Raw genomic sequence first — 12,828 nt, 5'->3', positions numbered from 1 at the left:
GGCTAAATATAACCCAGCCTGCCTGTGGACTAAGTAGCCCAAGCCAGGCCCACAGAGACCGTACTGGCCCCTTCAGAATCCAGTGCCCAGCACTCACTAGGCACCAGAGTAGATCTGCACATACAGGCACATCCCTCTTCCTTTCTCTCCACTCACAGATTGGGACCTATTCCTAGAGCTTTAGACATAGAAGAAAACTGGAAGAAACTAACGTAGCCTCTGATACTATGATTCTCTGGTCTCTGGGCAGGCGCTGGACTGGAACGCTGGCAGCTGAGGAGCCCGGCTTTGGCTGGCCAGCTGTTGGTGATGGCGGGCTGAGGCGGGGCAGGCAGTACAGAGTTAAGACAGGCCCTCACCCCTGGGGAGCTTTCAGGCTGGTTGGTGTTTCAGGAGAAGGTCACCGAGACCAGGCAGAGCCCAAGGTGTGCAGTGAGTGCTCCAGCCAGACCTGTCACTGCTCTGCCCTGGACTTCAGTCATCCAGCTGTGAAATGGGACTGATCGCCACCCTCCCTGCTTCAGAGGGCGGCTGGGGAGAAGAACTAAGGTCCGGCCTGAGAACAGGCCTTGGCAAGGATACTCAGGTACAAAGTCTGGGGATTGCCTGTCACAACCTACTCCTCTTCTCCGCAGGGCCACCCGTTCATCGTGCAGTTCAATGATGGAAACGCCACTGTGGTGTCCATGTGGGTGTGCAGGGCGCTGGAGGAGAGGCGCAGCCAGCAGGGGCCTCCCTGAGGCCTGTGGGGTGCCGAAAGCCCAGGACTGGTTACCAAGCGGAAACCCCACCTGTCGCACCCTTTCCGTTTGCTGTCTACACCAGAAGAGCTTTGCTGGGCCCGGGCTCCCCTGCTCTCACCTTCAGCCCCGCCGGTAGATGGCCTCGCCTAGGGAGCCATCAGGGATAGCCAGCCCTGGCCAGGTCAAGCTTCGCCCCCTCCTATCTGGAGGCATCGACTGGGGGGAAGGTAAAGGGGTGGGAGCATCAACAAATGGAGGCTCCTATGCACCTGCCCTCTTCCTTTTTCCTAACGTTTTTATTTGTAAAGGGTCAAGTGCCATCAGCAGCACTGATGGAAATAAAAGTATTACTGCTTTATGATTGTCTCCCCCATGAGGGATGTACTGTACAGGGTGCCTGTTACCCACCCAGGGTTGGGGGAGGGGGGGCTCCCACTTCAGCAGGGGTGTGTGGCAGTGCCACCCCCCCCCCCCCCCCGGGCATGGAGCTGCCCTTCCCCAGGCACTTGCAAGCACCTGAGTACCTCATGGTGTTCTGGGATGAGGCCCACAGCCCAGCCCAATTGACAGACCCAGAATCGAGGCGTGGAGGTCCCCAAACCAAGTCCCTCAGCAGGAGTAGCTGAGCCAGCACTAGAGCTGACATCTCAGCGCCCCATCATGTGCTCCTTGCTGGACTGGGGTTTGTCCCACGCGAAGGCTGGGCTGTCCCGACAGCAACAGGAGCTCCAACACAGTGGTTTGACCCTGGGCAGTGAGTGAGGAGGGGGCAGGAGCCCAGGAGTTGGAAAAGGTGGTTCTAAGAGGCCCTCCTTCCACCCGCACTCCCCACCACCGGCTCCCCTTTATAGCACGCTGCCCCCCACTGCCCTTGACCCCACACCCAGCGAACCTTATTCACCTCAGGCTATTTATTCAGTCATCTTCTCAGGTAATCTTCTCAACCATCCTCCAGGTAAGTGTGGTGACCCCCATTTTACAGGTGAGGAACAGGCTCAGTGAGGCTCCGGTTTCCCCTTGGAGGTCTAAGTGGCATCCGAACTCATCCACAACCTCCTCCACCACGTTCCCGTCTCTGTTTTCCCAGGGCCCAAGCTACATCCTGGGACTTGGCCGTGACTCATTTCTCTTCACACCCCCCATCTAGCCCACCTGGAAGTCCCGTTGTCTTTGCCTTCAAAATGTATTGATTCCACCACTTCCCATCTTTATCCAAGGCTCCGTTCCTGGATCACTGCAGCAGCCTCTTCCTGCCAGGCCCTGCTCCCACCCTGCCCCTGGCAGTCTGTTTTCCACACGGCTGCTAGAGGGAGCCAGTTAAAGCCAGGCAGATCATGCCCCACTCAGAACCTCCGGGATCTCCCAGCTCGCTCAGAGGACAAGCCAAAGACCCAACAATGGCCGGTGTCACCCTACAATCTACCCCCATTATCTCTGACCCCAACTCCCATCACCCCCAACTCACTCTGCCCAAGCCACCGGGCCTCCTCACCGACCCGTGACAGCCAGGCACACACTCCCCCCCCACCTCAGGCCACGGCACAGACAGCCAGCCAACCCCAGAAGGTTCACACTCCCTCCATAGTGTAGCAGCTGGGAAGCCGCTGCCCAGCCCTGGACGACGCAGCGGGGACATCTCCCAGTTCCCCTTGCATTTAACGGGCCATGTGACTAGTGTTTGTCAATGGAATGAGAGCCAATGGCATGTTGCTTCCCGGCCAGAAAGCTTAAGATGCAGATGTGCCTCCTCCACTACCCCTTTCTCCATCCTCCTGCTAAATGAAAAGAATGCCTGCAGCAGGAGGTGCGGGAAGACTGAGCCACAAATGGAAGGAGCCCGAATCCTTGAATCACCGTGTGGAGGAACGGGCCACCCAAGGAACCACCTGCATTGAACTGGTAAATGAGCTAGACCTAAACCTTTGGTTGATGTGTGACTGGCAGCTGTATTATGCCGACTAATGTAGGCCTTTGTACTTGGAATGGGAGCATTCTTCCCCACGTTTCCACCTGGCTCACTCCTATACCCTTCAGGTCTTTGTTCAAATGGGATCTCAGTGAGTCCTGACCTGACCACTCTATTTCAAATGGCAACTCTCCCACACCTGCTTCCTGGCACTCATGCTCCTCTTGCTGGCACCATTTCCTCCACTGCACTTGGTACTGTTCTACAAACCACTAGTTTGACAATTTCTTCTCTCTTCTGTCTCCTCCTTTCCCTGCCTCTCCACTCCCCCCACACACACACCCCACCCCCGCCCCAGCACCATGTACACTCCACAAGGGCAGAGATTCTGGTGTTTTCTTGGCATGGCGTTCCCAGTGCCAAGAACAGGGAGCCTGGCCTAGCAGGTGCCCAATAAATGTTTGTTGTCTGAGTGGCCAAAAGTGGCAGGGCTGTGATTCCAAGCCCAGGCTCAGTCCTCCATGGAGGGGCCACGCTAGTGAGGCATCACTTTTTCCTTGTGGAGGGTCTGAGTCCTCATCATGTTCCACACTTTTCAAGGTGGTGCAGGCCTCCAGCTGCCGCAGGCCCCAGACAGAGTGTTCAACTCCTTACTGAGCACCTGCTGTTCCCTGGGACTAGGAAGATCACAGAACTGGCTGAGGCCCAGGCCGTTCAGGCAGCTCCTCCCTGGTCAGTGCTCAGGGCAGTGAGGGGCACTCAGTGAGTGGGAATGCTCAGGGGCTCCACAGAGGGGCCTGACCACCCCGGAATGTGAACCAGCCACCACCCAGACTTAACGCTTATCGTTGCTTTGAGAAGATGCACCCAGCAAGCCTGTCATCCCCAAATCCCAAGCCACGGGTGGTGGGGAAAATGAGCCAGCACTGTGCTGAGGGCTTGCTAGTGACTCATTTAATCTTCACAATGATCCCATGAGGTAAGTGATATTATTCTGCCCATTTTACAGATGGAGAAACTGATGCACAGAGAGGCCAAGAAACTTGTGCAAGGTCACCCAACAAGTCAGTGACAAATCACAGTTTGGAACTCGGAACCCCACCCTTAACCACAGCTCCCCAAGCACTACATACGTGCGTGTGACTGTGCACACATGTGTCCCAGCTATAGCATGCGTACAAACTCGGGTGTGCAAAGATACACCTTTGGGAATGGGGCCCAGGGAGCTGCTCTGACCAGCCCCCCTAAACCCAGAACACCCAGACAGAGAGCCCTCCAATGGCACTGTAACACTGCTCCAGAGGGCCCTGGACAGGGAGACCAGCTTCCAAGCTGACCCCAGAGCATGTCTCCATCTGAGCCTGTTTCCTCATCGGTAAGTGCAGAGGTTGATCTCCCTGAGTGCCGGAGCTGCTCCCAGCCCTGACATTCCCTGACTCCCAGCAGGAGCTCTCACCCGTTGGGGCTGTGGACCCCAATGAGCACCCCACAAAAGAGACAGAGCCTTGCCCCAGAATAACCTGCACCCATATGCACACATGGTCTTATTCATAACTAGGGTTTGCGGACCCCAGGTTGAGAGCCGCTGCTTTGGGGCAGCCCCCCAGAGTCTACATTTCCCTCTGTTTTGAGTCTTTGGAAGTCTTCAGAAGTCCCCTGAGGGATTCTGCAAAGACCCCTCTGGCTGGAGGACAGGGTCCTCTTTGGCCTGTTTAGGCTGGGTCACCCCTCTGCTCACCCTGGGCAGCCCGGAGGCCCAGCTGTGCTTGCATTCAGAGAACGTGAGAGGGCTGCGACCTGGAACACGGGGGCAGGAATGCACTCTTCCCTCTGCCCATAATGCCACCCTGCCCATATCGCCAACTCCCACTCCTCCCTTCACGCCCCTCTTCAACAGCGCTGCCTCTTGGAAACCTCATTATTCCCTCCTCTGGTTACAGACTGTGAGCCCCCTCCCCCCAGGGCAAGGGTGAGTCTCCTCTCTCCCCAGGACCTGGCCAGGGCTGGCACACGGAAGGTGGAAGGCGCTCCAAGGCCAGGAGGGCTGCGAAGATGGAGGAGGGAGCGCTCAGGCCCAGGGTTCTTAGGGAAGCCCCCTCTCACCAGAGCTTGTCACTCTCCTGTTCTCATCTCACTGCAACCCTCAGTGACGCCCATGTGCCGTCTAACCAGAGCCTCCTGAGACTGGACCCTGTGGGATGCAGCCTTGGGCCTCAGACCTCCAGGGGAGCCTGGAGGGGAGAGTGTCTGGGACAGGAGAGTCCTCACAGGGTCCCCAGCTCACACTGGAAAGAAGGCGTCACCCTGGCTTGGAGGCACAGAGGCCCCTCAGCACTCAGGCCACTGTCTCTTCCTGGTTCTGTCCTTCGCTTTTTCCCCCATGTGAAACAAGGGTTCCAGAATCCCAGGGCTTCGGAGAACCTCTAAAAAGACAGTGGGGACAGAGGGAAGGCAGATGGTACCCTTTTCCCCAGATGTGGTTAGGCACAGTCCATGGGGCCCAGCCCAGCTGGGAGGTGGTCCGGCCTGAAAGGTGGGCTGAATGCTATTATATAACCTGACTGGGAAGCTGCAGGTATCTGCCTGGAGGCCAAGTATGCAAGCTGAACAGACCCGCATCTTTGGGGGAAGGCATGTGCTTCCAGATCTCTGCACACTCAGGTCCGAAGGCCAGAACATAACCTCCGAGTGAGGCCCCATATGGTGCCAGGCACGCCCTTCCATCTCACAGTTGGTCAGCTGCCTCCACTTGGAGTGGGGGAGCCCAGAGACCACCAGGTTGCCTCAAATGCGTTTTCCATCCCCACTGACTGCTGGCTGCCCAGATTCCCTACTGGAGCTTCATCCTTTAGCAAAGTCTGGGCCCTATTGGGATGGGAGTCTCTGTTCTCACTCAGTGTGGAGGGAGAACATGGGACCCAGAGTCCTGGGGAAGGGGAGGAAGGCAGTGCCAGGCAAGCCTTCAGAGGGACAAGAAGGGAGGCAGCAGTGATAGCTCACGGCGGCCCCGGGAGCCAACAGTGTCCTGGCTCCGCAGTGGGGCCAGGTGGACTCCCATGACTACCTCACCAGGTCCCAACTTCCACGTCAAGGGATCAGGGTGTTTTCACGTCAGGCAGGCAGAAGCAGCTCAGTCCAAGAGCAGGAGAGACTCCCAGGGGTGTGTGGCAAAGGCCAGCAGGTGTGATGCAGGGGACCAGCAGTGGGAACAGTAAATGGCTCAGGACAGAGCCCGAGCCTGGTCCTTTGTGGGCACTGGCCACTAGCAGGGGGTGAAGGGAGCTCAGCCAGCCCTCTGTGGCAGGGCTGGGTTTCAATGGCACTTCCTGACTTTGTCATCCTGGAGACTGGACCGCCGGGGGATGCAGCAATTGTGGGCGGCAATTGTGTCCCTGATCCACCAGAGACTCATAAACTAGGGCACAGGTAGGTGGGGTGGGGCTGGCAGTGGATGGGGCCCCTCAGTGGAAGGCCAGGTGGAGTCCCCAGAGATTGGGGACAGTCCACCGAGATAGACTGTAATGTGGTGTGGGGTCAGGGGAGCAGCAGAGCCCAGGCCTTGTGATGACAAATTTTCTGCTGAGCAACTACAAATATTCACTGTGACTTTGGACAGAGTCTGAAAAAGACTTTGCTTCCTCCCTTGGCGGTATCATTTGTCTTGTTTTGAAGCCACGAGATTGCAGGCAGGCACGAACTTATAGACTAAAGTTTGTCTTAATTGCTGTGGTGTCACCACCTCTCTGGCAGATAACAGCACAATGACCGAGTCGATGGGGCTGAGCCCTCCAGGTCCTTCTTCTAAAGTGAGACAAATTTCCCTCCTTTGAGCCCCACAGTCCATTGGCAGCTCTGTCATTTATTTATCTCCCTAACAGTGTGAATTAACTTGCAAAGGATAAAAAGTCTCTCCTGCGCTCAGACTTAGTTAAAAGCATCCAGTTGGGGGAGGACAGTCCATGCTGCTGGTCCTCCCTAAGAATTTGCTTTTTATCCTTCCACCCCTTTTGGGCAGTAACAGGGAGAGCAGTGGGAAAAGCAGTGAGGCAGCAAGATGGGGGAAAAAGCATAGGGGGTTCCCAGAGTTCCAGTGTGCAGATCACGTTCTTTCTAAGAAAGAAAAGAATCGCATACCTGAGCATGGCAAACGGTCTTCACACTTGCCTGTTTTGGTCCTCCCATACCTGTCAGGGTGGGGGCATGACTGCCCCGCCTCTCTCCCCCACTCCATGTTCCATCACAGGAGTGACCCTCTGCTCCCTGAATGAGCCGAGCCCTCTTTGCGTGGGAGCCACTGTGCCCTTAGCCCTGGACACCTTCCCCTGCCACCTTTTTTCTCCTGCCGAACTCCTACTCATCCTCCAAGGCTCAGCTAAATGTAGTTCCTCTGAGGAGGCCTTTCCGTCATCCCACCCGGCCCACCTGTGACTCCGGAGGCCGAGGGTGGGGACAGAAGTGCCCCCCACCAATCCGAGAGCACAGACACCCACCTGCCCTCACCCATAAACTGTTAGGCAAGTTCCCCACACACACTCCAGCTTCCAAGGGCCTCTTGTTAGAGAAATCTGTGGTCAACAGAATATGACAGCCCCTCCCACAAGATGTCCTCATCCTACTGCCTGGGAACTATGAATATATCACATTACATGGCAACGGGGAGTTATGATTGCAGGTGGAATTAAGGTTGCTAATGAGCTGACCTTAAAATCAGCCGGATGTAGTCACAAGGTGGGTCACAAAGTGGAAGAGGGAGGCAGGAGAGGACAGGTAGAGTCAGAGATTTGAAGGTGCTACCCTGTTTCCCCGAAAATAAGATATAGCCGGACCATCTGCTCTAATGCATCTTTTGGAGCAAAAATTAATATAAGACCTGGTCTTATATAATATAATATTGTATAAGACCCGGTCTTATAGTAAAATAAGACCGGGTCTTATATTAATTTTTGTTCCAAAAGATGCATTAGAGCTGACGGTCTGGCTAGGTCTTATTTTCAGGGAAACACAGTACTCTGCTGCATTTGAAAATGGAGGAAGGAGCCAGGAGCCAAGGAACATAGACACCCTCTAGAAGCTGGAAAAGGCAAGGAAACATCCTTTCTAGAGCCTCTAAGAGGAATGAAGCTCTGCCAACACCTTGATTTTAGCCCAGTGACACCCATTTCCAACTTCTGACCTCCAGAATTGTAAAATAATTGTTTTAAAGCACTGTGGTCATTTGCTATAGCAGCAATAGCAAACGAAAACAATGTCTCCTCTTCATTTCCCAGCCCAGGCTGTCCCAAATGCCTTTGGAACAAACACTTGCGTGTGTCCACCCCTTTACAGTTTACAAAGCCCATGTTGCAGACCCGCACCCTCAGGCGCCCCCACCCACTGCCTGCGCACCCACACACTCTCCCAGCACCATGCACCCAGCACCACCAATTCCCAGTCTTCCAGCGTCAGGCTCTCCATCAGGCCTCTAGCTCCACTCTCTCCCCTCAGCCCCTCCCCAGAGCCCTGGAGGCTGGGCCCTTACTGGGCCTCACCTGTTCTGGGTACCTGCTGGGGTGAGAGGTAGCCCCAGCAGGTACCTCTCTGAATCCTTAGCAGCCCAACACAGCCACTGGAGACACCGTTTGTTCATCAGACTCTTCCTCAGCACCTCCCGTGTGCCAGCAGCTGGGGACACAGCAGCTATTGAGGCAAGCTAGCCCTGTGCTCTGTAGCCGACATTCCAGCAGGGGAGACAGACAAGAAAGAATAACACAATTTCAGGTGGGGACATTGCTATGGAGAATATATAAAGCGGAGTAAAGGGGTAGAGAGGGACAGGACTAGGGCAGGGGTGGCAGCAGTGGTGTTGGGAGGAGGGTTGCTTTCCTCTTTCCATTGACACCAGCTAAGGGGACTTGAGCTCCCCGCCCCCCATGTTCCAGGTGCTGTGCTGGGCCCTTGGCATCTCTCATCTCAGTTCTCCAACAATCCTGAGGCCAGCATGCCAATTTCATGATCAAGGAAGCTGAGGTTCAGAGACGTCAAGTGATTCCCACAAAACCACGCGGCTAGGAAGTAGCAGCCCTGAGATTCCAACCCTGACCTACCTGAAGTGAAGGCTGTTTCCTCAGCGACAGCTGTCTCCACATGAGATGTGGGCCATGTTCTCTTAGGACTCTCGCTCCAGTAAGACAGACAGAATACCCCATAGGCACTCCATCCCAGGCCAGCGCCACATACATGGGAAGGCAGAGGGAGAGGTGAATTGTCATTGGGGGGCGGGGGGAAGAGGGAAAGCCTCAATGACACTTGCTGCAGAATTACTGGTTCCTGATTCCTGAGTAGGTATAGAAAACTTCCATTTGCAGCTGCAGAGGAAAGAAGCTAGATGAGCCTCTTCTCCGAGGAGACCCCATCTCTCCTGGAGAAAGGAGAATAGTCATTTCTCCAGACCAGGAAAGACAGTGAGGTGCCAAGACAATTTAATGAGGAGAGTAATCTCATCAAATGATGCTGAGACAACTGCATATCGTGTACAAAAGAGTGTATTTAGATCCTTACCTCACATCATACACAAAAAAATAACTCAAAATGCATCATAGACCTACATGTAAGAGCTAAAACTATAAAGCGCTTAGAAGAAAACAGATACATTGATGTCATCAAAAATAAAAACTTTTGTGCTTCAAAGGACATCATGAAGAAAGTGAAAAGACCACTCACAAAACAAGATATTTGCAAAACCTATATCTGATAAGGAACTTGTATCTCGAATATATAAAGAATTCTTTCAACTCAACACTACAAATAACTCAACTGACAAAGTAGGCAAAGACTCCAAATAAACATTTCTCCAAAGAAGATGTACCAATGGGCTATTAAGTACATGAAAAGATGCCCAAAATCATTAGTCATCAGAGAATGCAAGTCAAAACCATAATGAGATACTATTTCATATCCACTAAAATGGCTCTAATTAAAAGGACAGAAAATAACAAGTGCTGTCAAGGATGTGGAGAAACCGGTGCAGGGCTTTGGGAAAACTGTCTGGCAGTTCCTTAAAAGGGTAAACATAGAGTTACCCCAAGACCCAGCAATTCTACACCTAGATGTGTACCCGAGAGACATTAAAACATACAATCACACAAAAACTTGTATATGACTGTTCATAGCAGCATCATTCGTAATAGCCCCAAAGTGGAAACAACCCAAATATTCATCAATGGATGAATAAACAAAATGTAGGACAGCCATACAGTGGAATATCATTTGGCAATAAAAAGGGGATGAAGTACTGATACATGCTACAACATGGATTAAACTCTAAAACATGCTAAGTGAAAGAAGCCAGTCACAAAAGACCACATATTGCATGATTTCATTTATAAGAAAGGTCCAAAATAGGCAAATCTACAGAGGCAGAAAGTAGTGATTGCTTAGGGCTGGGGAGGGGAGGGATGTGGGGGTGATAGCAAATGGGTATGAGGTTTCTCTTTGGGTGATGAAAATGTTCTAAAAGTGATGGGTGATGGTTGCACACCTCTTTGAATATATGAAAAACCATTGAATTGTACACTTTAGATAGGTGAATTGTGTGGTATGTGAATTATATCCCGATAAAATTCAACCTGTCCCCGCAAGCCGACTGGACTCCACCGATGTTCAGGCAGCTATGCAGAAGCGATCTGAGGCTGACAGGGAACGGGGCCCTCACTCGTGCTCAGCACCTACTTTGTACCATCTGCTTTGTGCAGGGTTGCGACTACAGAGAGGATTTTCAGGACGCTGTGAGTGAAGACTTCCTTAAATTTTGCACACTGGTACCTCACTCTAATCCCAGACCTGTCTATGTGCCGTACACCCAGCGCTTTGTGTAATCATCATGACATCCCTGTAAGACACATCTGACTACTTTACAGATGCTGGTTTGGAGACTACAACTGAACAGAACTGGGATTTTAACCCAGGTTTTGCTGGCTCCAGAGTCTGTTTCCTTCCAGTCCTCCCCCACCATGCTAAGTGGAGAAGACCCTGGGAAGAAAGCCCCTTGCAACCAGGGGAGAGCTCAGCAAGCCAGCCAGCTGCTCCCCCACCTGCCTGGGCCCATCTATACCTCCTAAGAGAATAAGCCTTCAGGGCTCTGCCTGAGTAGCCTTGCCTGACGTGTGGAAGGTGGGGACCTCCGAGACATCACCTAGGAGCACAGAACCTTCTCCTTTTGAAGAACCAGATGGGCCACTAGATGCCAAGAGCACCATTCAGCCACTATGGCCAGCAAGTCATGTGGGATCTGGGTTGGGCCTCACAGTCCTTACACTCCAATGCTGCTCAATCATTCACTCACCAAAACAACGTTGTGCACCTACTGTGTGCGAGGCTGTGTTCTGGGCTGGGGGAATACAACAGCAAACGAACATCCCAGGGGGAGAAACAGAAAACACTCCCAAACAAATAATTGGGAAATATTAACCAGTGAACAATCCAATAATGAAAATAAAACAGCATGAGACAGAGAGGGATGAGGGGCCCAGGCCAACAGGCAGGCTCAGAGGAGGCCTGTGCAGTGTCCAGGAGTCACCTCTGAGGCTTCTGAAAAGCAGGCACTGGAAAGACGTCAAGGCAGTCTGCTCTGTGTGGCAGAAACCTCTAGGTGCCATTGAGTCTCCTTGGTGTGTTTCCTTGGGTTTGTTAGAAATGTCAAGGTGCCCAGGGAGGCTCCCCTGAGCTGAGGACCTTGGAAAGAGACTGTGGCAAGCTGGGGCTGACAAGAGGGGAGCCCTTGGATGGCGAGGGATCTGGCATATGGACAGGGACCTGAACTAGAGATCAAGGGGGAAGGGGAGGCCTGGGGCCAGATGAGCTACTCGCCCACCCTCTTTCCCAAATACCCAGGCTCAGGCCTTGGGGGCTTCTGTGTCTGGTTGAGGCAAAGAAGTCTGGTCCTGGCTCAGTCCTCAGTTCCTCCCCGCCTAAATTTGCACCCCCAAGTGCAGAAAGAGCCCCAGCAGGAACAGAGCCTGTCCCTGTGACCTTCAAACCACTCCCAAGTTCTCCTGGCTCTGCCCCCTCCCCCCAAGCTTAAGTAACCTACACTCAACCAGGGCACCTCAGGCCCCACCCCGCAGGGTTCCAGGAGAAAGATGTTCATCTTTAGTACTCTGGCCTCAAACTAGGTCAATCCTTCACTCCAGCAAAGTGCCACTCAGTGTGTCCATCCTACAGGTGCAGGCATTGAGGCCAAGTCAAGGTCCGTGGTCACTCAGGTGGTCAGTAGAAGAACTGGATCTCGGCTGAGACTTTTCTTGCTCCTTTCGACGATGTCCCCAGGAGTGGGGAGTCCTCCGCTGGGCGGAGCCTTGTCCTGGCCTCTGATTCCCAAAGAGCCGGGTCTAGGCGGCAAGAAGCCGGAGTGCGCGGCCTCCCGCAAGTCCTGGCCTTTCGTGGCCTCGGTCTGCCCACTCAGCACCCGGAGTGAGGTGGGCCGGGAGCTCTGAGCACCGTCGCAAGGGCTCACCTCTCCTTTGGGGAGACCCAGCAGGCTCCGCCCAACTGCCTTCACTTGCCTGGGCCTGGCCGCCTCGCGGGCCTCCGGTCTATCTGGCCTTCGGATTAATATCCAGATATTAAGTAAACAATAAATTAGCAAAACTACGAGAAAATTTTACAGCCCTTTGCATTTGGCAATCATTGAGTGTTAATTAGAAATTCATTACAATTAAAACCCTGCCTAAACAGGGCCTGCGCGCCTTAATTACATCTGATTTTTAATTCAGAATACGTGTTTACACAGTAAGCGCTACGTACCCCATGATTATCCCCAATCCTCTTTATACTGTACTAATTATGTAAATTAAACCTAATTAACTGACGAAAACTGCCGTTAATTCAACTGGTAAAAGATATGTGCTTGCGGAGGAGGCCCAAGCCGGAGCCAGAAAGGGTGCATGACGCGGGGCAGCGTGGACGCGACGCCAGGGACGCAGGAGCTGCGCGGACCCGCTGGGGTGAAGGCAGCACGTGATCCCGAGTACGGCCCTCCGACCTTAGTGCCACCAGCAGTGGATAAAAAAGAGAGAATCCACGCTAACGGGGGTCAGAAAGGCTAAAGGCACCGACGTCTGCAGGCTACCCAGGCTCTGGTCAGGGCCGCAGGCCCCAGAGCGCCCTCTGAGGGAGAACGGTCCCACCCAGCCGTGTGTGAGC

The 12,828-nt window shown here is 53.5% G+C and overlaps 1 protein-coding gene across 8 annotated transcripts in view; it reads left to right on the top strand.

Moving 5' to 3' along the window:
* MAP2K5 (mitogen-activated protein kinase kinase 5) overlaps positions 1 to 1,101 on the top strand; it is a 228,634-nt gene extending 227,533 nt beyond the window's left edge. For all 8 annotated transcript variants that reach the window (XM_019725621.2, XM_074327520.1, XM_019725620.2 and 5 more), the window contains one exon: positions 636 to 1,101. In XM_019725621.2, coding sequence (XP_019581180.1) covers positions 636 to 740 — 105 coding nt within the window. In that variant the 3' untranslated portion in view covers positions 741 to 1,101. The remainder of the gene's footprint in view (positions 1 to 635) is intronic.
* The last annotated feature ends 11,727 nt before the right edge of the window (positions 1,102 to 12,828 follow it).

This window comes from Rhinolophus sinicus, linkage group LG03 (genome assembly GCF_036562045.2).
Source record: "Rhinolophus sinicus isolate RSC01 linkage group LG03, ASM3656204v1, whole genome shotgun sequence".
NCBI classification, from domain to species: domain Eukaryota; kingdom Metazoa; phylum Chordata; class Mammalia; order Chiroptera; family Rhinolophidae; genus Rhinolophus; species Rhinolophus sinicus.
This window is presented reverse-complemented; position numbering and strand designations above follow the sequence as displayed.